At 44.5% G+C, this 24,253-nt stretch overlaps 1 protein-coding gene and 1 pseudogene across 2 annotated transcripts; both read left to right on the plus strand.

Annotated features, from left to right (window-relative positions):
* tiparp (TCDD-inducible poly(ADP-ribose) polymerase) lies at nucleotides 1–23,846 on the plus strand. Of its 2 annotated transcripts, none has more exons than XM_061827942.1 (7): nucleotides 1–550; nucleotides 1,470–2,462; nucleotides 14,938–15,127; nucleotides 15,425–15,612; nucleotides 18,539–18,835; nucleotides 20,292–20,549; nucleotides 22,453–23,845. In XM_061827942.1, exons 2-7 carry the CDS (start codon nucleotides 1,495–1,497, stop codon nucleotides 22,640–22,642), a joined length of 2,091 nt encoding a protein of 696 aa, XP_061683926.1. In that variant the 5' UTR covers nucleotides 1–550; nucleotides 1,470–1,494; the 3' UTR covers nucleotides 22,643–23,845. The 2 variants fall into 2 exon arrangements, with proteins under 2 accessions (XP_061683926.1, XP_061683928.1); XM_061827944.1 differs by lacking the exon at nucleotides 1–550 and adding an exon at nucleotides 657–1,154 and having other exon boundaries at nucleotides 22,453–23,846.
* Nucleotides 21,694–21,812, plus strand: LOC133505448 (5S ribosomal RNA; annotated as a pseudogene).
* Nucleotides 23,847–24,253: the final 407 nt, after the last annotated feature.

A 24,253-nucleotide genomic window follows, 5' to 3' on the forward strand; every position in this document is an offset into this window, starting at 1 on the left:
AAAAGTATTTTTACATATTTATTTTTACTCAAATTCAGCGTCAGCAGTATCAGACAGTTATTTGGCCGTTGTGAATGGAGGAACTGCAACAAAGGCACCCGCTGCTCCCCCCACTCACGTGCAACTTCTTCCGGCCACCGCTAGACGACTCTTGCCCCAGCTCCCGGTTCTCAAGTCCCACCCTCCAGCAGGTTCGGAGGCGGGACCTGTCCCGGCAGAGGAGAGGCACGGGCAGAGCAAAGCAGAGGAGAACAGAGCCGAGCGATTCCCCCTCTCGGCTCAACTCGGCTCGTCGCGCAACGCCGATCGCTTCGCCTTGCCAAAAAAAAAAACGGCTTAAGGATACAAAGAGACGGGCGGACATGCGGTAAGAAGGCAGAGCATGAGAGCGGCGGAGGGTCACGACGACGCTTCCCCGGACTACCGTCTTCTCTTAGCGGCGTGCGGATATCACTGTGGAGCTCTCTGACCGGTGGCTCCGCCGATGTGCTCGCCGGTTTTTACGTTCCAAAGACCGCTGAAACCTGATAAGGGGGACTCTATCGCACAGGTAGGGGGCTATTATTCTTTCTCTCTCCCTCTATTTCTTTCTTTCCGTCTTTTTTTTCTCATTCTTTTTCTCCCGGCCGACCCTCGACGTTGTCGGAACTCTCGTTGTTGTTGCGCTGTTATTGTTTTGCGTGGTGCGGACTAGCTGCGTTAGGCCGAAAACAAGCCCAAAGGAACGCATCTTCTAATTTGATGTGGGGAAAAGCTAAGCTAGCAAAGTGGGTAGAAGAGGAAAGGCATAGACGCCTGGTGTTCCTTTTTTTTTTTGTAGCTGTTCCGCCGCATTGGACGTGTGTGTGTGTGGACTGGTGGTAGGCTACGTGCAAAGTTGCGTGGGGGCAGCGACGTGTGCGCTGCACGTAGACGACCCCGGGGCTGCGTATCAGGCTCTCGTGATCAAAATACAACGTCCCGAGAGAGAGAGAGAGGGAAAGAAGGAAAGACGGGAGGGTAGTTCCGTGTGACAGCCTTGACTGTATCTCTCTTTCTTCATGCAGGCACAACACCGGTTATTATTTCAACGACACCCACAGCGTTCGTATGAAAGCGGCGGTACACAATTATCGCAAGATAAACGAAGCTCCGGATTGCGACCCTCGGATTGGGTAAAATAGTTTCCGCTTCGTTGCGATTTTGCTCATTTTACGGATTGTACGCACTCGATATTGACGTTATTATTCAAGTGGAATCCCCTTTGGTTGTTTCTCCGTCGTGCCCTCAGTACAGGTTTCGTTTCAGCACATAGACGGAGCCGCCTCTCTTTCCAGGAAAGGAGAGGCGAGTTTTGAGTTAACAGAAGCCGCCTATTAATTGTCGCATGATGCGCCAGGATGACTTCACCTTGGGAAACGATTAAGAGATTATAGGCATTAACCTATGATGACCACTACTTTATCTTATCTTTCACCCCCCCCCCCCAGGACCGCTGAGAGTTAGGTGTGCAACATGGATAAAACTTTGCACATTCTCCAGAAATCCGCAGACGGCGTACCGACCGGGATCTCGCTGGATCTGAGTTTGAACGTGGATGAAAGGGAGGACTTCGCGGAACAATCCATAGTGGGACTCTCGGACAAAATACCTCTGGTGAAACCTTATTTCAAAAAGAAACAGAGGAAATTGGACGCCAAATGCCTTCACCGCGCCTTGGAGGAGCCCATCCTGACCACGCTGCTCAGGGGCGACATGCCGGGGGACGGCGTCTTCGTGCCGCGGAGTCAGGCCGGACGCACGCCGGGGAACCTGTGCGCGGCGGTCGCCGCTAAACAGAACTGCATCGTGCCGGTGTGCGCCCTCAAAGACTCGCCGGCCGCTGACGCCGGCGCAGCGGGTGGCGGAGGCGGCGATGTGGAGATGGCTGATACTACTGCGGAGCTGGAGGAGACGGAGCGGCGAGGGGAGCGACCCAAGGCGGGCCTCAGGGCGGCGGGGAGCGCGGGCACGGTCACGTCAGCCAGCAGGGACGTACCTCCCGTAGTCGCACCCCAGGCTTCTCACCAGGAGGGAGCCATCAAAAGCAATGACCTCTCAACTCACCCCAACCCACCCCCTGCTCAAGACGGCACTTCCCTCCAGGACTCCCACCCCCTACTCCTGCAAGCCCCGCAGCCAGACAAAAGAGTGCTTTTTCAGAACAAAAGTGAAGAGGCCTCCCTGGACTTAGTGTTTGAGCTGCTCACCCAGCTTCAGTATCACACGCACCAGTCAGACTCCGTGGACATTTGTGTGGATTTCCTCCAAGGACAATGCGTGTATGGCAGCGACTGCGCCCACCACCACACGGTCCTGCCCTACCACTGGCAGATCCGCAGGAGCGACACGCAGACGTGGCAAAGCATCGCCGATGAGTCCCAGGAGCAGCTGGAGAGACTCTACTGCAATCCTGACAATGACCAAGTTCGGCTCAAGTATCAGTAAGTTTCAAATGTTTGCTTGTTATATGACTTTACATTACCCAGTGCAAACAGCTCGTGTTGTCACTGCCACCAGAAATTTAATATGGTTGATATTCACCCAAGAATTTGCCCCGTTAAGCTTTGTTTACAACCACAAAATTGCTAACAGAATTGTGAAGAACAGGAAAAAACTACTCTGAAATCTTATTTGATCTTCATTTTGTATGCAGGGTCAAAAGCTGTAATGTCAAAACGAGTTTCCACCAGATCTCATCGTCATCCACAATTTATGACAGTCTGGCTTTAGCATAAATGACAGTTTAAATGAACGGCGATATCATGTTTTCAGCCATGTCAAAGCTTGGCAGATCTGATAATGTATTATGTAGTATGCACGTGTGGAGTCTTGTGCTAAAGGGCGGTAATGTTTCTTCCATATCCCCAGTCTTCCAGACCTTAGGCAGTTTCCCAAACTTAGGTGGTTGTTGTTCAATCGTAAGAGTCAAAGTTTTATTGATCATCAAGCAGGGCACTAATAGATACCTTCTTCTGTTTGGATGAATTGACAACAATAGAGTTTGATAAATCCGATACATGTGCGGTTGGTTGGCTGCGTTTCGAGATACTGTACAGTCTTAAGTATATCTGAAGTATACTGTTGGGTAATTGGATAGGTGCCAATGTCATGACAACATAGGTACAGTAATCCGATATGGCGTTTGTACCCGATAAGATACTTCATTCATTCATTGTGTTTGAAATGTCACATGCTTACCTCTTAGGTTTCATCAGCCGGGGATTGGCATGTAACACATGGAGCGCAAGTGTCCGTTATGTATAAATATGGGGTTTATTTCATGCCTGAAAAGTGACTTGATCGCTTATTTATCCGTCGTCGTGTGCAAAGGTAATCTATCGGCTTCTCACCATATGACTTCCCATCGCCCCGCTCTGATATTTGTGATTCATTTCCTGTAAGTCAGCTCTCTGCTTGGCTGCGGCCTCCGTCCCTAAGCAGACTTTAGAGCACTCATGGCAGAGCGCGGTGAACTTCTGTGACCCCCCTGTGCGGTCACTGACACAGCCGCACTTGGCAGCTTCCATCCCTCCCTCTGTCATAGACGTGCACACAATAGAGCTCTCTCTCTTTCTCTCTCTCTCTCTCTCTCTCTCTCTCCTCTCTCTCTCTCTCTCTCTCTCTGGTCAGCACGCAGATGCTCACACGAATGAGAAGAGAGAAGCTCAGTGGCTCGCAGTGCTCACACGCACACAGTTTAGCAGACAGAGATAAACCTCTCTTTCACTCTCCTTTCACATGCCCACAGAGTTACACACACACATGCAAGAACTTGGCAAACCGTCCCGGGGTGACATAAAGGAGCATGCCGTTTCCTGCGGAACTGTACTGTATGCATGCATAGTCAAACACAATGAGAATGTGCACGGTGACCTTGTTCTAAATGGGAAAAGTACCTCTAAGAAGCTGTTTACACGTGTCGTGCCTTGTTGGTTAATATTACTTTGTGTGCCAGATGCATCAGGAACAGCACATCTTTGGTTAGTTATGCTACACCTCCGCAGTTTTGAGCACAAGAGGTACCAGAAGTCTCTACATGAGGGCACTGTAATTCTTCCCCACTATAACACATGAGACTGTCAAACAAAATTATTCGAATATTCTAATCTAAATTTATTTTGGAACATCACCATTAAGTTGTGGAGCTACATCTTACCCTTAGATTTGAGCATGGTTTTGATCAAAACCGCTGTCAATGGCTGTTTGCCTTTCCTTCTGGGTTCCATTCTCGGCACCTTGAGCAAGAAACTATCACCCTAGTAGCTCCTGGCACTGCGTCACCAGTGAGCGAATGAGCTGTAACTTTCCTGTTGTGATTAAAACTTCCAGGAATTGTTGTGTGGCTGCCTGAATGATATGATGTAAAAACACTTTTGAGTACCTCGATTGTATAAAAGCACTCCACAAGTGAAGCCCACTTGTAAATGTAAAACTTTAAGCCATTTCTTCAATGTAAAACCCACATTGCTAAGGCTTGTTGTCCTGTTACCATTCTACTCTCAGTTTGTCAAAGTCTTCCAGACCCCTAACCAACCTCACCTGGGACCAGTTTCACCAAGACAGATTTAAGGATTAGGGGAGGAACGAAAAGTTCAACCCGGCGTTTGCAGTATTAGGTTGAACACGCACTCAAGGCAACTTATAGACTTGTAAACAGGTAACTGTACCCTGTATTGTCAATTATACAGATAAATCAATCCCAATTTTTTGAAGACTATTTCCCTCAGCGACTTTTAAGAATCTCAGATCCTTGGGCTTCCTTAAAGCAACTGAACTGAACTGGACTGTGGCAAACCTTTGGCCCTTATGAGGCGACTGACACTCGCACGTATAAAGCAACTAGCTGCAACAGAAACAGTGGACAAATGTGTTCTCACCAGCAAACGGGATTTTGAGGTGCCACATATCATTTATTTTGCCATTCACCCTCAATTAAATAAATGGCCGACCGTCGACAAGTTGCCAAACTGGACACTGTGCGACTGTTCAGTTGGTTTTCGCCCCCTCGCTCAGTGGAGGAGCTTCTTTTATTCAAGAGGGTAGTGCTTCGTGATATGAACCCCAGGGCCAAATCGGTGAGCCACCGTGCGCCTTTATCTTAATAAACCTCGGGCAGTTTCAGCTTTGCGTGTATGCACAAAGATTTATGTCAGCGTTGTTGACTTCAACCGAAGCTCTATGCAAAGCGCTCTTCAAACAGGATACGCACCTGGTGATGTCAAACCGAATTCGGCTGTGAGTGTCTTCCACTCTTATACAAGCAGACAGGCTCATCTGGGTCCCGTGACAGAAAGTGCAGATGCTACAAAGATTAGAGCAACGCCATGAAAATACACGCATTTGTCATTCATTGCACATTTTATGAGCTGTACATTTGCCGTTTGATTTGGGTTTTTGTTCATACCGGAAGTTTAAAAAAAATACAAATGAATAGCCACAGTCCAAAAGCTAAGTTTTAACACTCGGTAGAGAGAAAATTTAACGCTCAGGTGAAGCACACTCATTCCACAAGCACATGACCTCCCAGGAAAAACATGACAAATACCACTCCCAAGCCTAACGACTTAGCAAGTTTGTCTTGTTTAGGGAGTCTTATGCAGATAATTAAGTTGTGATTTTAAAAATTAAGATGAGGGCAGGGCTGGGCAATGTGTACATATAATAAAGTCTGTTTAAAAAAAGGGGGGGGGGGAGTTGCCAAATATTGGGACAACACTGAGCGTGTCTTTGTAAACTAGCTCCACTCGTGTTTTTCATAGAAGCAGCGCACGTCAGCAGGGATGCTCTTTCAACTACACTAAAAATGTAGATGTTATTTTTCACCGTCAACTCACAAGTCGGCATCAAAACGTTGTGTAGCCTAGCAAGCTAGTGCTAGCGGTTGTGTGTAAACATGCTGTTGAACCATGTTCTAAAATTTTGATGTGGATGGTAAAAAAATGACAAAGTAATTTAAATTTTTATTATTACTACTTAGTTAATACCCATTATTTCAGTCATGTTGTAGTGTTGGTTTGACCTGACTGATTGGAATACATGATTAGATTAGAGCAGTGATTTCCAACCTTTTATGGAGGCAAGGCACATATTTTAAAATTTGGAAAAATCTCACAACACACCAACAAACAAAAATGTCACAAAAAAGTAGGTACATGATTTGCAGTATATTAATTGTGTATCATCATGTGTATTTGTATCACTATGCCTCACTGGCATAAATAGAAGAACAAAGATGCATTACTTATTTCAAATATCTATTTTTTTTAGCAATTTAGTAGACAAGTATATACACTAAATGAACAGGTCATTAAAATAGACTCGTTGTGCAACCTTGTGATCGGATCGGTGATCTTGTCCAGAACAACATTACCAAAGTACTGTCACTTTACACTCAATTCTGACATTTTGGATCCCTCTTTATACATGTATGTATCGCAGTGGTTTTTATTAGGGCTGTCACTATTAAATTTCTTTAGAATCGATTATCCTTTAGATCAGGGGCTTTTCTCACAGGCCACATTGTGGTTCTGGTTTCCCTCAGAGGGCAGTTACGACTGTGAAACAAAAATATTGAATCGTCTCATCATATTTACATCATCAATTTATGAACTAGTTTTGGAATCAGAAATTAAGGGTAATTTTATTTTTTCATATTTGGTAACACACAAATACTTGTAATATCTCGACTTTACCATTTATGATACGTGACAATTTGAGTTGCTGGTCCCAATTTTTACAAGAATCATGGAAATTGACACTGTAGATTTGGCTTCGCGGGCCACATAAAATCATGTGGCGGGCTGGATCTGGCCCCCGTGACACCTGTGCTATAGATATTTCCTCAGGCTCCCAAGTACAGTTTTTTTTAATTTTTTTTTTTACCACTAACATGCATTTTATCCTCGTTTACCTGACTAGGGCTGGACTTCTATCCTTAAACTGCTTATATTTGGTACTGACTGTATGGTATAAATTTTGGACAGAATTTGAGACAGCAAAATCAGCTTTTACTAAAGGTTTATCATTTTAGGTTTAAAAGAAATCGCAACTACCATTCAGATCACTCATGCTTCTTGTTATATGTACATTACAGATGTAATAGTGTCTTAAAAATGACTTACAGATGCGCCTCTGTAGCTTTTGCTATTGTTTTTCATTGGCCCAACACTGCACCCTTCTGCAATAAATGTCGATATGGTAAACTAAGACTGTTGTCAAATGGTTCCAGGCGGCATAAATTGGTTGCAGGTGGGGCAAGTATGCTTTCATTGATATTTTATTTTGCCTAGCTGCAGAAATGTTTGCGTCGACCTATTTTTTTCAGCAACTTAGCCGAGTTGCCATTTATTTATTGACTTACTTACCCACCCACAGACTCACTTGACACGTTCGTATTGTCCACTGACCTGGTGTCATAAAACCAGGAATTTTTTGTTCACTATAATGTAATGTGGTTGTAGTGAGAATGAACATTTATGTAAATACTCTATATGACCAAAAACTTATTATTCGTTCCTGGGGCTGACAGTGTGTTACGGTGGTGCGCTCATTGTGGCTTTGCGACTTCAAGAGTTGATCCTGAGAGTTCATCACAGTTCTGGTCCATTCAGCGCTTGGTTCTGTCAAAGCATTTTGCTGTGCTAGCCGGCCGCCGCATCTCTTTGATGAGGTTCTATTGAGACTCAATCCAGCCGGTCTATTCATGAGGGCGTGCGCACGCCGGGTGAACACTGGTTAGCTCGGTCAAATGATAAGATCGATAGCGAGCGCAAGAGCAGGAGATGACCGAAGAAGCCTTGACTGTCTTTGTCGTCCTGCCACGTCGATCTCTTTGTGATTCTCTTTATGTACGCCAAAGTTCAGTTTTAAGTGTGCGTTACGTGCTACAATATTCCCATGTGTGAATTATCCACAACATAGGTTAATCCCAACCATATGATAAACAGGAATGGAGGGTTTTCTTCATCCACTTGAGCAGTGAGTTGGGATGTTGCGTTCATGAACTCTAGTTAGACAAGTTACACTGTAATAATACTCGGGAGTCCAGTTATTGGTTAACAGCGCTACACTGTATGGTTTTTATATGCAAGTGAGGGTCTCTGTACTTTCCGTAATTCCTCCCATGAATAGAACACACCATGTGACGGCAGATTTAGAAAACAGAACGTCTCAAGCCTGTAATTCCTGTAATATGTGTGTGTAATCAGACCGTATTTTGGGACTTGAAAGACTGCTTGCTAATTTTTGCATGACCTCGTGACAAAGCATGTGTGTGTGTATCAGTGTGCATTTGCGGGCGAATGACAGCTCGAGATAGGGGTCTTTTGTTCGTCGAGTGATAGAAGGCTGGGTTGTCATTAACTGACATTAAGAGTCGCGGAAGACGAAGGGCAAAGTGACCTGACACCACACGTGTGTGTGTGTGTGTGTGTGTGTGTGTGTGTGTGTGTGTGTGTGTGTGTGTGTGTGTGTGTGTGTGTGGTGTGTGTGTGTGTCTGCGCGCATGAACTCAGATTGATATCTCGTCCGATTCTGTGTCATGAAGTAGATACAAAAATGAAGACGCTTTTGTCTTATGCGTGTATGCTGTTTGGTATGCTTGAGTTGTGTGCAAACATAAAATGTACATGTGTGTACTTGCATATACAGTTGAGAGAGTCAAGATAGTTAAGTTATCAGTCAAGAATAATGATCTTTTATTATGCTTTATTATTATCATCCGTCTATTCGCTGAACCGCTTATCTTCACTATGGTCTTGAGTATGCTGGATGCTATCCCAGGTGACTTTGGGCGAGAGGCGGGGTACTCGCAGGGCCGGAGAGAGAAACATTAACACTCACATTTAAACCTGCGGACAACTTGGAGTTTTCAATTAACCTCCCACGGATGTTTTGTTGTGTGGGAGGAAACGGGGGCACTTGAAGAAAACCTGGACAGGCACAAGGAGAACATGCAAAGTCCGCAAAGGCAAGACCAGATTTGAACACAAGTCCTCAGAAACTGATAACAGAAGTAATTGGTAGAAAAGTACTAACTCACCAAGCGCTTCATCGGTTTGTACATGTACGCTGTTTGATTGACATCTGATATCATATTTTTTTCCCTAAGATGCTCTTTTCAAACTTAGCTGTTTTTTTTTTCCCCTTTTTCACTGTAGCCAAATTTCAATGACGGCTTCTTTTGCTCAAGTCCTATTTTGCCCACTTCTCTTTACACCAAATCTTCTTCCTTTTTTCTCTTTTGCAACCAATAACGCAAGAGATTGGTTTGACACATTTTCTCCCACTGTTTTGTTTGAAAAGAGGGGGATGAGATTAAGATTATAAGATGATCAATTTATTTTGCTCCAGAGAAAATGATTGTCTGAAAGGAATCAAATTATATAAAGAGAACGTCAAAATCAATCAAATTGGACGTATTAACAAAATTGCTTGTGATCAAAACTCTGTAAATTGATTTTTACGGAGATCGCTATTCAGCAGTTTTCCTTGATCTTGGTGTTAAACTCCAGCCACACATCTTTCATGCCTCCTTCAACTGTGTTCTTGAAAGGGACGCCTGACATTTGAATCTGTTTTCATTATCAGCGTGCATTGAAGTTGTGGGTCGCCCTCATTTCTGTCAGTGACTGAAGCTGACTAATTTCTCTCTCTGCACCCCGCATCTCTCACATTGTGCACTTTGGGCAGGATTTTAGACTCTTAGAGCCCTGAGAACAGAGGGAGGGGACAGCCTGAACCATGAGCTTAATGTTATGGTGTAGAGCAGAACCGGGACACGCTCTCACAGGAACAATCCAACACAGGCCCAAGACGTGCAATGCTTTCCCTTTTCTCAGTGTGTTTTCTCAACCCGAAATGCTTGGAAATTAGAATGCAGTATGACCATGTAAGGTGCAGACACACCAAGGCCAAACAACACAATGCATCTGCCCTCTAATTGTGCTTTTACCAACTCACTTCATAAGCATATATCGGCACTGTCCAGCTAGGACCTGCCATGTCAGCTGAAAAACAACTCGCTTTCGTAGTTTTCAATTCACTTTTTACAGTGAAACAAACTGCGGCAACTGCGCTCTCACAAACAAGGCGTCGGTACCTCTTTGGAGACTTCTGGCTGCCAATGAAAATAGTCACTAAAGACATTGTATTAAGCATGCTTTTATTGGTGGTTCAGGTCAGCAGTGTGTGAAAATGTAAAATCTATTCAAGTGTGAACTATCATAAAGTGGACATTTCCATTTATAAGAAAATTGAGCTGTATGGTGGGATGGGATATACTGTATTACAATTGTCTACAGAACATGCAAATAAAACAGTTTTGTTGTTTAACTGCACGTCTTGAATAAACATTCACATTGTTAAAAGGTCAACATGGTCAAATAGCAACTATATTGATTTATAATTCAAAAGTGAGTATATTAGATTTTACCAAATTTACTGTGACATATCCATCCATCCATCCATTTTCTTAGCCGCTTATCCTCACAAGGGTTAAAGGGAGTGCCTGAGCCTACTTCAGCTGTCAATGGGCAGGAGGAAGGGGACACCCTGGACTGGTTGCCAGCCAATCGCAGTGCACATAGAGACAAACAGTCGCACTCACAATCACACCTAGGGGTAATTTTGAGTGTCCAATTAATCTTGCAATGTTTTTTGGGATGTGGGAGGAAACCAGAGTGCCCGGAGAAAACCCGCGCAGGCATGAGGAGAACATGTAAAACTCCACAAAGGCGGGGCTGGGATTCGAACACCAGTCCTCAGAACTGTGAGGCCAATGTTCTCCAGCTGCCCCACCGTGTCGCCTACTGTAAAATAGTGTTGATAAAAACACCCTCTGTACGTTAACATGTTCCATGTTATCGTTACCAACCCCTCTGGAAAGTTTTGTGGACATAGAGTTTTACAACCTGCTCCCAAAGAACCAATGATTAAAACAACCTCTTTGGCAAACACTATAAAAACGTGACCTTTTCAAAACCCATAGCTCGAATAACACAACATCAGTCTGTGTGTTTGTGTACGTATTTGTGTGTGAAAGAAGCATTCGTCATCAGATCTTATCGCCCGTTTTTATCCAGGCATGACTGGATGAAGCTAGCGTGTGTGTACATGAATCTCGTCTAAAGAATGTATGTGAGTGAGCGCTTCATTTTCTTTGTTTGTCTGTGACGTTCCCACTAGCATGACTGATGCTGGTATGCAGGTCCTTGTGTGTTTGTGATTGTGTAGCCATGAGAAAATTGCAAGGCATATGTGTACGTGTAGGAGCGGGGTGGGAAGAGAGACTAGCAGCCCTTTTGACAATGTTGTGAATTTGCTGAACTTTTTTTTTTTTTTTTTTTCCATGAGCGGGAAAGGTTTGTTCTTTTTCCAGCAGCAATCCTGCCTCGCCCTTCGCATGATGACCGTTCACCTGCTCGGTACAGAGCAGGTTTGGCAGTGTTTTTTTTTTTTCTTCATGGCCTGGCTTCGAGTCCACACCTTTAGAACACCTCTTTCGAGTCAGCAAATATTTTACTTTGTTGATTTTAAACACGTAACGCGTCAGGCTGACCTCGCCAAGGTGGATGCCAAACACGTCCCTTTCCAGCTTTTGATGAGCCTCCGTGTCCAAAGCACCCCGTTTGAGTGCACTTAATTTAACTGACGGAATTTTATTTTTAGAACATTACAAAGGAGTCGGGAGCGAGGGAGGGCAGAGCTCGGTGGAAAAACGCTATGAAAATCACAGAGTGTCCCGTCTGCTGTCCAAATATTTGTCTGTTAGGTGCCGCACTCTGGGGAATACAAAAGCGGACGGGGAGGCGAGGAGGCCGGCTTTACATGCCGCAAAGTGCGCTTCGCGTGCTCGTTAGAAAATGTGAAAAAGTGGTTATATGCCACATGAGTATACTGTATGTGTCAAATCAGTGGGTGTGTTGTATTTGTGTACAGGGGGGAGCATGCAGCTGCATCCGGTGGGCTTTCGTGTATAAAACAAAAGGAATGAAGCCGTCAGTCAAAACACATAAACATTCAAGAAAGTACTTTTATCTGAATCCACTTTTTTGCTATACATTTTTGCATATTTCTTTTCTTTTTCCCCACTGGATCCTTCCTCTCGCTCTCTTTCTCAGTGCGCAATTCATTTTCGATGCTGTCATCAAAAACTTTGAAATTACAGGAACGTCGCTAGAGGTTTTGCATGAACGCGGCAATTCATTCTTTGCCTTTGACTATTTTGACTCTGCACGTGTTTCGTGTGTTAATTCTAGTTTTACTTCCTCCTACGAACATTCAGTCGGACTATGACTAAGTAGAAACAGACTTGCAATTACATATGTACAGTTGATTTAGAATTGTGTGCAGGGATGACTCTGCACCTTGGTTTGTCTCGTGCAGTGTCCAGTAAACAGTGGGTGCATTTTAATAATTTGGAATTCTGGATTGAATCCTGGATTTGAGGGTTGAAGTGGATCCATGGCTTTGCCGGCTTTCGACCTAGTAACAGGGGCGAAACACCCGGATCTCCGGACACGGTGTGAAGTTTAATATCAGAAACTCCCTACATACGGTCCTTTTGTGTTGAAATTAATTTCACACATTTGATTATCCTTTTAGAACTTCAGACAGTATTGCAGTAGTTCAGTTTGTCTCAAATGGACAGTCAAATATATCCAAGTTGTTTTTGTTCCACCTCTGACGGACCAATTTGCCCGAAATGCAGTGTGAAAACAGCTTTTAAGTCCACCCCCCCTGGGCGGTGGTGATGCAGTAATTTTTCACATTCATTGAGAAGCTGTGCTGCGCCATTGTTCTCAAATGTTTGCAAAACCCCACTTTTTCTGTGTTTTTAGTTAGAAAGCGGCCTTGCACAAATGGCCCCCCGTTTTTTGGTTTTTTTTTTCCACTTTCTCAACTTTCCCACGATTCGATAGGATTTCAATCTTTTACATGCTTTCGGACAACACAATTTTTGCTTTTAACACACTTCCCGACAGACACACATCACATCACTTTTAATTGGGCTATGTTCGCACTGCAGGGAATGATGACTGTTTCAGATTTATTCATTCAAGCCGATGTTTCTGTGCAGTCATTCACATTACAAATACAAACGCGGCTTCTGGTGTGGATGGAACACGCCTGTGATGTCACGCACATGCGCACAACTGCGGGGCGGGATGTTTACAGAAGTAAACGCAGCCCCTTGCGGGTATCTCGGCTGCTTTGTCTGCCGTTGCTGTTTTTTTGAACAATTGGGATGTTTGTTGCCTTTTGGTGGCATATGTATTAGACGGGCGCCCCGTGAGCGTGCATTCCGCACTCGCATCGGATAGATATCAGATTTATATCCACATACTGTATGAAAGAGGCCACGGTCAGATATGAAGAAAATCGTAATAATGGTGTTCACATTTACATGAAGAAAATCCTAAAATCGGGTTTCACATTGTGCAAAAAAAATCTGAAATACCTTGAGTGCAACCATAGCCTCGGTTTCCCAGGAAACTAAATCAAGGGACCAATGATTTACCCTTTAGTGTGCGTGTTTGGTTTATTTGACCTGTTTGAGTATTTGGAAATGTTATGAGTCCATGTTTGTTCCACGTGTGTGTGCCTGCATGTATGCGTGTTTGTCTCACCACTGTCTGTGTTGTAGCGTGCCAATATATGATGCTTATATTTATGCAAGTGTTATGTCTGACCCAGAAACACTGTTTGCCACAGGCCATATGGAAGACCAATGTTGATAGACCGTCACCTCCCCCACAACACATGCACACACACATACGCACTATGAGGCGATGACCCATACTGTTTGAGAAAGAGCAGGCTTAAGAGAGGTCATGTACTAGCTACAGTATTTTCCTCACTAGGCGCTAAATGCTACTGCATATGTACTGTATTTTTGCAAAACAACCAAATTCAAATCACTTTAGGTGTTTTTTTTTTTTTTTTTTTGGATTTCACCTCAAAAACTGTTGGATCCAATTAATTATAACACCATTAACCTCCAAGGTCTTGTTCACATTTTCATTGTTGTTACTGTGCTTGCGAGCTTCTCAAAACAAAGTTGGACAGTTACCGTAATTTCTGGCCTCCAAGCTGCGACTTTTTTCACACGCTTTCAACCCTGCGGTTTATGCGGTGATGCGGCGCTAGCGTTAGCGCAGCACACTTGTTGGCGCACCTGATTATAAGCCTTGGTACACAGAAAGAGTTAAACTCTTAACTTAAACTTAACTTGAAATGTAGGCGTGTTAACTTCTTTCTGAGTTAAACTCTGTGTACCGAGGCTTATAACCAGGTGCGCTAACGCTAGCGCCGCACTAACGCTAGCCGCGCTAGCGTTAAACTCTTTCTGTGTACCTTGCCTTATAACCAGGTGCGCTCTGTAGGCCGGGAATTACGTGAGTCATTTTTACATTCCCTTGCAATATGAAGACCTCTTTCCCAAAACAAAGTGAAACTTCAATCTAAAATGATCAATGCCGTTGTACAAAAGGCACAGTTGTATGAATTTTTGTTCCACATAAGACAAAGCAAGTTAATCTTTTATGAGGATACAATCAGTGTTTGTAAAGGCTGTAGGTTTATCTGGTAGAATCCTCAGAATAATCTAAGAGGATCTATAGTGCTTTGGAAAAGAGATCATTAGCATCATTCCAGTACGTGTACGTTTGACTTTTCCATCAAGGCATTCATGGTTTTGTCACTTGTTTGCTCCCAAGTGATGTCTCAAGTCATGTTTGTCCAAACTGAGTCACTGACTTAGTAATTATAGGTCTGGTCATGTTGCTCGGGGACACCAGGGTTAATATGGCTGCTTCCTAAACCGTGACCAATTTACAACGGAGCCGCACATCCTGTGAACGCGCATTACTGAGATTTGTTTTCAATAACGTCTTTATTTTCCACTCTGCGTTTCAGGGGGTCAGTGTTTTCCCTGGACTTCGGGGCCATGCGGGTTTGTGACCTGAAGTTTGACCGCGTCCGCCGACTGACCACTCCCCCCAATCCCCTTGCCATGCCTGCGACGAACCCAAACCCCACCCCTAGCTGTCACACAGTGTGGAAGTACTACTGCAGAGACAACTTTGGCTGGAGGGAATACTCAGAGGTGAGGCCAGACACATTAACTCTGCCTCGATCAATCAGTTAGCCTGTAATTTGGTTCGGATCAATGCAGGCTCTTCTGAATACACTAAAATGTGACTTGTAAGACAGCTGTCATCATCCATTTGCATTTTTTCCAACCAAATTATCAACCCCCTCAACGTCTTGTGTGAGGTCATTATACATTCCCTCTTTCCTCTATTGATTGAAAAAAATAATACTAATTCAGCCACACAATGAATCTTAATGGTCTCCTTTTCCATGTCCATTTTGTCTCCTTCAACTCTTCCCTCTCCAATAGCCTGTGGTGAAACTTATAGAGAAGGCAACTCTCAGGGGTCTCAAGGAGGTGCGATTCATTACGCTCCAGAACCAGTACATCCTAAACATCAGGGAGGGCTTCCAGCAGAACGCCATGTTTGGGTTCAGACGTCAGATCAAGAAGCGGCCCATGTTCATGTCCTCAGTGATGCTTGCACCCCACCTCGAGTGAGTCAAAAGAAAAGACTTGATATGAACTATCTCTGTGCTGTTTATGATCCAAACTACACCTTGTCACAGGTCAGGAAGAACTGTGTTGATCCAGAAAATTTGCTTGACTTGTGCTTTTAAACCATCTCAATTCAGGGTTATATTTTTTTCTAATTAATTATTAAACATGGAATTGTAAAAGTGAAACTTGGAAGTGTGGACCTGGAACAGCGAACAGTCTTATGTGGCACATAACAGAGCTGCAGTCCAAGTAAAAGTACACGTGCATACATACGAACATGCGTTCTTGTATGTGCACCACAAGCATTCAGACGAGAGCAGTGGCATGTCAGCCTCTGTTGATGATTATTTTGCGCTGGAAAGGTTGGGATATGATGTGGTTGTGGACCACCGCGTATTTCTACTTCTAACAGCCTTTCTGCTTTACAACCATTTTGCTTTTAACCTTGATAAGTTTGAATGACACAAGTAGATAATAATTTTAATGTGTGTGTGTTCCCCGGGGATATTATATGTAAGTGACCGGACAGAATACTGTGTGAATATCAGCGGACAGCAAATATGATTGGATCTATAAACTCCATTACGACTCCATTCTTATCAGGGCATTTTAATGGTCTGGAGTAAAGTGTCCTGAGAGTGCACAGTTGGAAAATAGCGCAATGAGACTGAAACAGACAAGAACCGAAAACTACTTTCTATGTGGGGGAAAAAATCGGAAATGAAGAATGGAAATACTGGTGGCTTTCAGGAATCGCCCGTGTCTCTCTGCAGCCATTTTCTCAAGCAGTGGGATAATTCCCGCCCCTCGCCGTAGTGATACTCCGGAAGAATGTGATACCAGATTCAACACAAGTGTCATCTCACCTCATTTGCAGAGTTTTTCACGTCCTCGGCAGCGCGCCAGTCATCTGCTCTCGACCCACACTGAGAGAACGAGAACGAGCTGTTCGTACAGGACCTGGCAACTATGAAAAGGGAAAATGTAGGCGTGTCAGAGATGGAGGAAAGAAGATGAGATGGTGGTTACAGAGTACAGAGAGAAACAGTCAGTGAGAACGAGAGACGGAGGCGGACAGCCAAGAAAGTGAAAGATGCAGGGTGCTAAATAGTTTCCAGACCGTTGAATGGAGTGTGAAACGTGACTGTGAGTTGGAATATGGAACGAGGGAGTTTGTTCCCAGGAATTTCCAGTGACTGCAACATCCCAAGTTTTTAGTGTTCAAAACCAGTATTTGTTGTGTGTTAAGAACAGTGTGTGTGAGGCTTAAATGTTGAGGTCATTGGTTTGCTTGACACGCTCCCTTTTGTCCACTCTGCCAGTCTCTTGTTATTGTTTTATTTCTCAATTACTTAGTGGTCGATTCTTTAAAGTCCAATGGGGATCAAGACGTCGATCGCAAGATCAAGACCAGACAGACCGGACAAGGAAAACTGTCAGTGTGACGCAGAGTCAACACTGATCAAAATTTCCTGACAGCACACACCAGAACACGGAAGATGCCACGGGTTGCATTTACAGCTGTACAGCAAGAAATAGACCCACAACGAAAAACCAAATGTTTTTTTTCCTGACACTGACACTATGACCGCTCTGCAATCTGCTATTTATTTTTCTCTTTTGTCTGGCGCTTGGCTTGCTCGTCTCTGTTACACATTGGCGCCGTCGTTGACAGCTGGAGGGATATATTGTGGAAGGCGAGGCATGAGAGTTCATCGGAAGAACCCGATAACTATGGTTTTGGCAACAATGAACTTCAGATTGGGAAGATAACGAGCAGAGGGTAGACGAGCATCCTGGCGTCTTGGCGCTGATGAGATCTGTGACACAGCTCAGAAAATATGATCCCGTTCAATTTTGACTGTAAAAACACACATTTGATCCATTTCATGTTTATGTTGTTGTTAGCGTTTATATGCTAATAATCATTAACAGGCCCCATAGCTCAGTGGTTAGAGCATTGGTTTGGTAAACCAGGGGTTGTGAGTTTGTATCTCACTGAGGCCTCTACTCCCCAAAAGAGGGGTTGCGTCAGGAAGAGCATCCGGCGTAAAACCTGTGCCAAACAAATATGAGTGTTCATCTGAGATGTTAACGCTGTGGCAACCCCTAACAGAACAAACCAAAAGAAAGTTACTATTTGACAATTTCGTAACCGTGGGTTTGCACATCTGCTTCAAATTTCTATCCCTGCGTGGGTTTTCTCTTGTTTCCTCCCACATTGCAAAAACATTTATGCTAGGTTAATTGAAGACCCTGAAGTGTCCATAGTTGTGAATTTGAGACCTAGAGAACCGATGCATGTAAAGGGAGAACATGCAAACGCCATACTGGAAGGCCAGAGCTAAGATTCGTAGGTTTCAACCTCCGAATTGTTATGCGGGCGTGCTAACCACTAGTCTATTGCGCTGCTGTAAAATTAGCTACCGTATTTTCCGCACTATAAGGCGCACCGGATTATAAGGCGCACCTTTCAATGAATGGCCTATTTTAAAACTTTTTTCATATAGAAGGCACACCCCATTATAAGGCACGTAAAATAGACGCTACAGTAGAGGTTGGGGTTACGTTATGCTTCCATTAGATGGGTTGCGCTAAAGGCTCAATATTGATCCATATATTAGGCACACCTGATTAAAGGGCTCACTGTCGGCTTTATAGAAAATTAAAGGCTCTTAGGTGCGCCTTATAGTGCGTCAAATACGGTACACATAAAATACTTTATGGTGGATTTTGTATTCATTTGTGCAATATTTAAATCTCTGTCAATGCATATATATTAGGTCATGAAATATCCTTGGTTTTTAATCCATATGAAATCAATTTGAGCTTACATTAATTGACATGAGTGAGTTGAGTCTGAGCGGTAACGTAGTGTGGGATGGGACGTTAAAGCACTTTCCTCTCTTTTATTCTATTCAGGACTTTGGGTGGCATTTCTTCATCTCCACTGCCCAGTTCTTCTTCCTCTTCCTCCTCCATGGATCTCACATCATCGCATCCGCTCTCCCCGACGACCACCAACCCTCCGAGCCTTTTCCCCGAGACGTGGTTGCCCATGGCGGTGAACCAGGACTTCCTGCAGGTGCCCGTGTCCCGAGACGACCGCAGCTACAGGACCGTGTACAGTTTGTTCCACAAAACGGTGGCCGAGACCAAGTTCAGGATCATTAAAATACTCCGGGTACAAAACCCCTTCCTCTGGGAGAAGTACAAAAGGTGAGTCGTGCATATTTATATTAATGCTTTTTGCACAGGCTTTCCAGTCGTTATTAGCAAGAAATTATGTTGCAGAGTTAAGGACTTACTGTTGAACTCGACAAGGTATCTCAAAAGTTGGGCTTGGGATGGATTGGATAGCCAAAATACCGTTTTGTTGATCCTCAAGCGCTTTTTATGTTTAGTTACTGTACAGTTTCAGTTAGTTTTCTGTGCATGGTGCAAGATATTTTTATGTGAGCTTGGTTTTGAGGAGACTTAAGGAGAAAAGAGTTTCGGAAAAGCTGCAACAAGATACAAGTACAAAAAGGTTACTTGTCATTGGCATGTGTAACATGGTGAGGCCTGCAGTGTTTGAAGTAAGGCCACATTTTGCTTCAATGTGCTAACTCTCTTGTTCCCATTTTCACTGTTGTTACTGCACTTGCGAGCGTTTCACACTCAGCTCGATTTTCACATCGACGCGATTACATAGCGAGGGATGTGAAACGCTGCGAGGGGGAAGAGGAAGAAAGAGCAAACGAAACTAGCTCTGGCGGGGCTTCGTGAGAACGAGCCGGAGTTTGTGTGCGAACGGAGCGGATGGAGTGATGTTTGGGTGGCGGCGTTGTTCCCATTTTGAGCACAGTGGGCAAACCGCTGCGGTCGCAGCAGAGTGAGTCCCGTCAGCTGCGACACACGAACAAACACACGTACACACACAGGCCGGCACCACAAGGGTTTCACAATGACTGACAATGTGTCATTCTGAAAGCGATGCCCCTTTCTGAGTGTGTGTGTGTGTGTGTGGGGGGGGGTGCAAGCGTGCATGCGTGCACTTTGGCAGGCGTAAAGGCGCATGCTGGAATGCGTACTGTGCCATAAAATTTGATGGGAGCCAACTGAAGTGTCTGCATGTGTTTTGTTTGGGCGCGGTTGCCTGGATGCATTCTGTGGCCCTCTGTGTCAGGTCGCAAGCCGTGGCACCATGGGGGGGGTCACGCCCAGGTCACAGTCGAGCTGGCTTTCGCCTGCGCACGCCTGATTGATCCGCTCACATCAAACGAGTGTTGCGTGCTTGTTGCTCAAGAAACGGATAAGGTCAAATGTTCTTTCTAGTATTACCGCGGACAAGGTCGTGATCAGAACTTTTGGCTTCAAGCTTTTTACTAATTTATCACCTGCCTTTGTGCATCAGCAGAATTTTTTACATTTTTATTTTTCTTAACTTTTAGTGAGGTTGCATTTGTGTGTCACGTGGTTAGCATGTTTGCACTACAATCAAAGGATTAGATTGCTTCAGTTTCCTCCCAGGTTCCCAAATCATTTATCTTGAAGACTAAATTTTTCCCCTAAGTCCAAATATGAGTGTAAATGTTTGTCTCTGCCTCGCGACTGAGCTGCGACCATTCCGCCGCGTATTGTGAACATAGCTGATGCAAGCGTGTGACCGATCCTCGTTGTCCGCACCAAACAGGAAGAAGGAGTACATGTCCAGACGTATGACGGAGGTGGACCGGCTTCTGAGTGAGCGTCACCTCTTCCACGGCACCTCGGCGGAGGTGGTGGAGGGGATCTGCAAGCACAACTTTGACCCGCGGGTCTGCGGCAAACACGCCACCATGTTCGGCCAGGGCTCCTACTTTGCCCGGAAGGCCGTGTACTCGCACAACTTCTCCAAACGCTCGCCCAAAGGAGTCCACTGCATGTTCCTGGCCAAAGTTCTCACTGGCAGGTGTGTGTTTGATCATTCATCTCAAAATGTGTGATTCACCATGAAAACCTTTTTTCACACTGCACTTGGTTTTCCTCACGTTAGCAGTTGGGTAGTGCGCAAGGACAAGAATATTCTAGTGCAAGCTTGCCCATATTTGGAAGCGCATGAGTATAAACTAACCATGAAGTTGAAGGGATGTTTTTCTTGCTGATTAGTCTATTATTGTTAGCATTCTGAAATCACTCCACCAGTAACATAAATTGAACATTTTTCTGTTCAAGGGCATATCGCAACTCACACAAATGCCCACCTTGCAAAATGCGACACGGAATTCTGTCCTTGCGCCCTTGAAGCGGATAAAAAATGAATGAGTTCGTCAACACTGGGCTTTGTGTTGCTGAGTGCAGTTTGAAAAGGCCTCAGCACCTATAACATAATGCATATATGTATATGGGTGTTTTTTTTTTTTTCTTTGTGGGCCACATGGTAGTTTTAGTTACCTTCAGAGCGGTTATAACAGCAAGACCACAGGAATGTATAATTGCTAGTGGTGTAAAGGTAGGCTCCAAGTCTCATTTTGGTACATTCCTTGGTTTTAAGGTCATGGGCATTTGGCCCAGTAAAGGTAAAGATTCTGGCTCTGTTTGATAGAGGCTGTTAAAAAAAAAAAAAAAAAACATCATTATCAATTGTCATGTATGCTTGGCAGAACCTTAGTTGCATTGTCCTTTTAAATTGTTCTGGTTTGCGACCCGTAGTTAGGGAGTTCCACCTCTTTACTTCTGGTTCTGTGGGGAAACCCTTATAACAGGGGTCAGGAACATTTTCAACTGTATATATTGTTCATGATAGATTTGGCTACTTCTGAACAGAGATCCAGAAAGAATTTTGGCGAGCGTTTGCAGGCCACGTAAAATGACTTGGAAGATCCGTCCCACTGGCCTTGAGTTTAACATCTGTGATTCTCGGGTAGGAGCACAGGAGGGTAGATTCCAGACTGAGGTGGTTCCACAGACCATGTTGCACCCCGTTAGTCTTTGGGTGGAAACATGAAGCAGTTTTTCCCCACAGAGAAATTGTAAAGCGCGCACGCAGTCAAGAGGATCTGTGCCCTGTTGTAGCTCGAGAACCTTTTTTTGGTCTGTATAGTCTTGATACAGCGGCTTACGGCCATGCTACCCTGAGAATGCCCGATCTCATCAGATCTCGGAAGCTGAGCGGGTTTGGCCCCGGTTAGTACTTCGACGGGAGACCGCCTGGAAATACCAGGTGCTGTAAGGTTCTCTCCCCGGCTAAAATGAAGAGGGGATGCGTCAGGAAGGGTTAGTATAAACTGTGTCAAAACAAATGTGCGTGTCATCTGAGATGACACGCTGTGGCGACCCCTAACGGGACAAGCCGAAAGGAAAAGAAGAAGAAGTCTTGATACAGCAGTTAGCACATCAGGGCAATACGAAAAGCCTTCTGTTTCCTCATCAGCCGCCTTTCAAAGCAAGTAAACAGAACCACCACCAGAAAGTCACATGATCCAAGACAAGTCACCTGTACACTGAGGTTCACTCTAATTCCTTTAAAGTGAGTTATGGTAAATGTATTTTATTTATAACCCTGGAGAGTGGCACAAAGGTTTATGGTTTACAGCTCTTTAGGCTTGCACAAACAAAGTGGCACGGACTCATTTTATATACATTCACCACAGGAGTTTCATGTTCTTACATGAACCCACATGCTCTGCTGCGTGTATTATTCAAGCTTCCTTAAGCACACAAAAGAGCGGCAGCCTTGTCGTCATTAAATTTAGACGAGTCTTCTTCTCGATGCTGAATTATTCCGCAACCCTCCAGACAGAAGTTTGTCTGAAAAGCAAGTATTGCTCTCGATTGTCTACGCGGACTGAACATATGCCCTCGTCTCCGTGCAGGTTTACGGTAGGAAACCCTTCCATGCGGCGACCGCCACCCATCAACCCCCGCGATGCCTCCAGTGACCTGTATGACTCCTGCGTGGACAACTGGGTGGACCCTCAGATCTACGTCATCTTCAACGACGACCAGAGCTACCCGTACTTCATCATCCATTACGAGGAGGTGCCCAACACGGTAGCCCTCTGAGCACACTTTGTTTTAGGTTGCTCGGGCGGTTGGTCTCAGCTAACTCCTCCCAGCGGCTTAAAACGCGTCGTAAAAGACTCTCGCATACGAAGCTGTCAACTGGACTGGACTCTGCAGTCAAGAACCACAGTCCATGTCCAGAGAAGACTCAACTGGATACAACTGGACAAGAATCTCTGTCACTCCCTCAGTACGTTCACATGCGCTGGAGAATACCCAATGAGTGACAGTATGACTGGATAATTGGATTGAAATCCCGATTTGCTCCTTTGACACTTCAAATCTACCCAAAAACTGGATCACATTCAATTCACGAGAGACTGGGAGAAGGGTACATCCAGTACACGGAGAGTAGGAACTGCTACTTAATGAAAGTGTGCATGTAAACATACTGAGCATTTAGCGGTGGACGGCAGCTGGCAAGATTTGCGCTTGGCTGTAGTCTTAAATCATGTTTACTGAACTAAAACATTTTAGGAAATCAAACGTTATCACCCTTATCTTCTTGACTTAGTCGTTTGGCTGTAAATGAAACACGGCTCCGTTTGCGGGTCACACCGTAATAGGCGGTTGGCATGTTTAACTTTAGTATTTCAAGTAAGCAGCGATCAAACCAACGTAGGCTTCCAATAACTCAGACCGCGCCATTAATTAAAAACAATAATGAGATATAAACAACAACAACAACAAAAAAAGACAACCCCTTGTGTTTTCCCAGCTGCTGGCCTGTAATGTTTTTCAAGTTTCAAGTCGTGTTGCGTGCTTCTATATAGTGGAAATCAATACAATCTCGGGGCTTCTTCAACCAGTCAATGGATGGGAGTTTTGAGCGAGACTTTTTCCCAAACGGACATCTACGTACTGTAAGTCTTCGGGCGGAGGACTCTTACGAACTTGCGACTATTCCTGCTTGGCGTCGTGGCCTTGGCGCCCCACCGCTTTACTTCCCAAAAGGGGGAATCGAAGTGTGTAATTTTAATGCTGAGGCTGCACCATCTTTTGCTTTCTCTCTCTCTTTCTCTCGCTCTCTATCTTCTCTCTTATTTCCTCTCTCCTGACTGCTCATGTTCATTGACAGTAGAAAGGTATGATTGAGACATAACTGTACAAATGTTCTTTGTTTATATTTGAACTTGTGTGCCTTTTGTTCATAAAAAATGTTTATTTATGTTAGTTTAATGTTACATTGATTGAATAAAAAAAATTCAAAAATTCAAATTTGTCATGCGTTTTGTTCCAATATGTGACATTAACCGTTGAGAATTTCACCACTTATACAGTGTGTGTGTGTACATTTTTCCACTGCTATTTACAGTGCTTGAAACATTTGTTAGGCCTCCTCTCATAAGAACATCATCCAGCATGAAGTTGGAGTTAAAGTTCTTAAATTCAGCTGGTAAAATGCTGGCCTCACAGTTCTGCGGACCCGGGTTCAATCCAGGCCCCACCTGTGTGGAGTTTGCATCTTCTCCCCGGGCCTGCGTGGGTTTTCCCCAGGCACTCCGGTTTTCTCCCACATCCCAAAAACATGCAACATTAATCGGACACTGTAAATTGCCCCTAGGTGTGATTGGGAGTGTGGCTGTTTGTCTCTTTGTACTCCCCACGACC

The sequence above is a fragment of the Syngnathoides biaculeatus genome, chromosome 8 (assembly GCF_019802595.1).
Source record: "Syngnathoides biaculeatus isolate LvHL_M chromosome 8, ASM1980259v1, whole genome shotgun sequence".
NCBI lineage: Eukaryota > Metazoa > Chordata > Actinopteri > Syngnathiformes > Syngnathidae > Syngnathoides > Syngnathoides biaculeatus.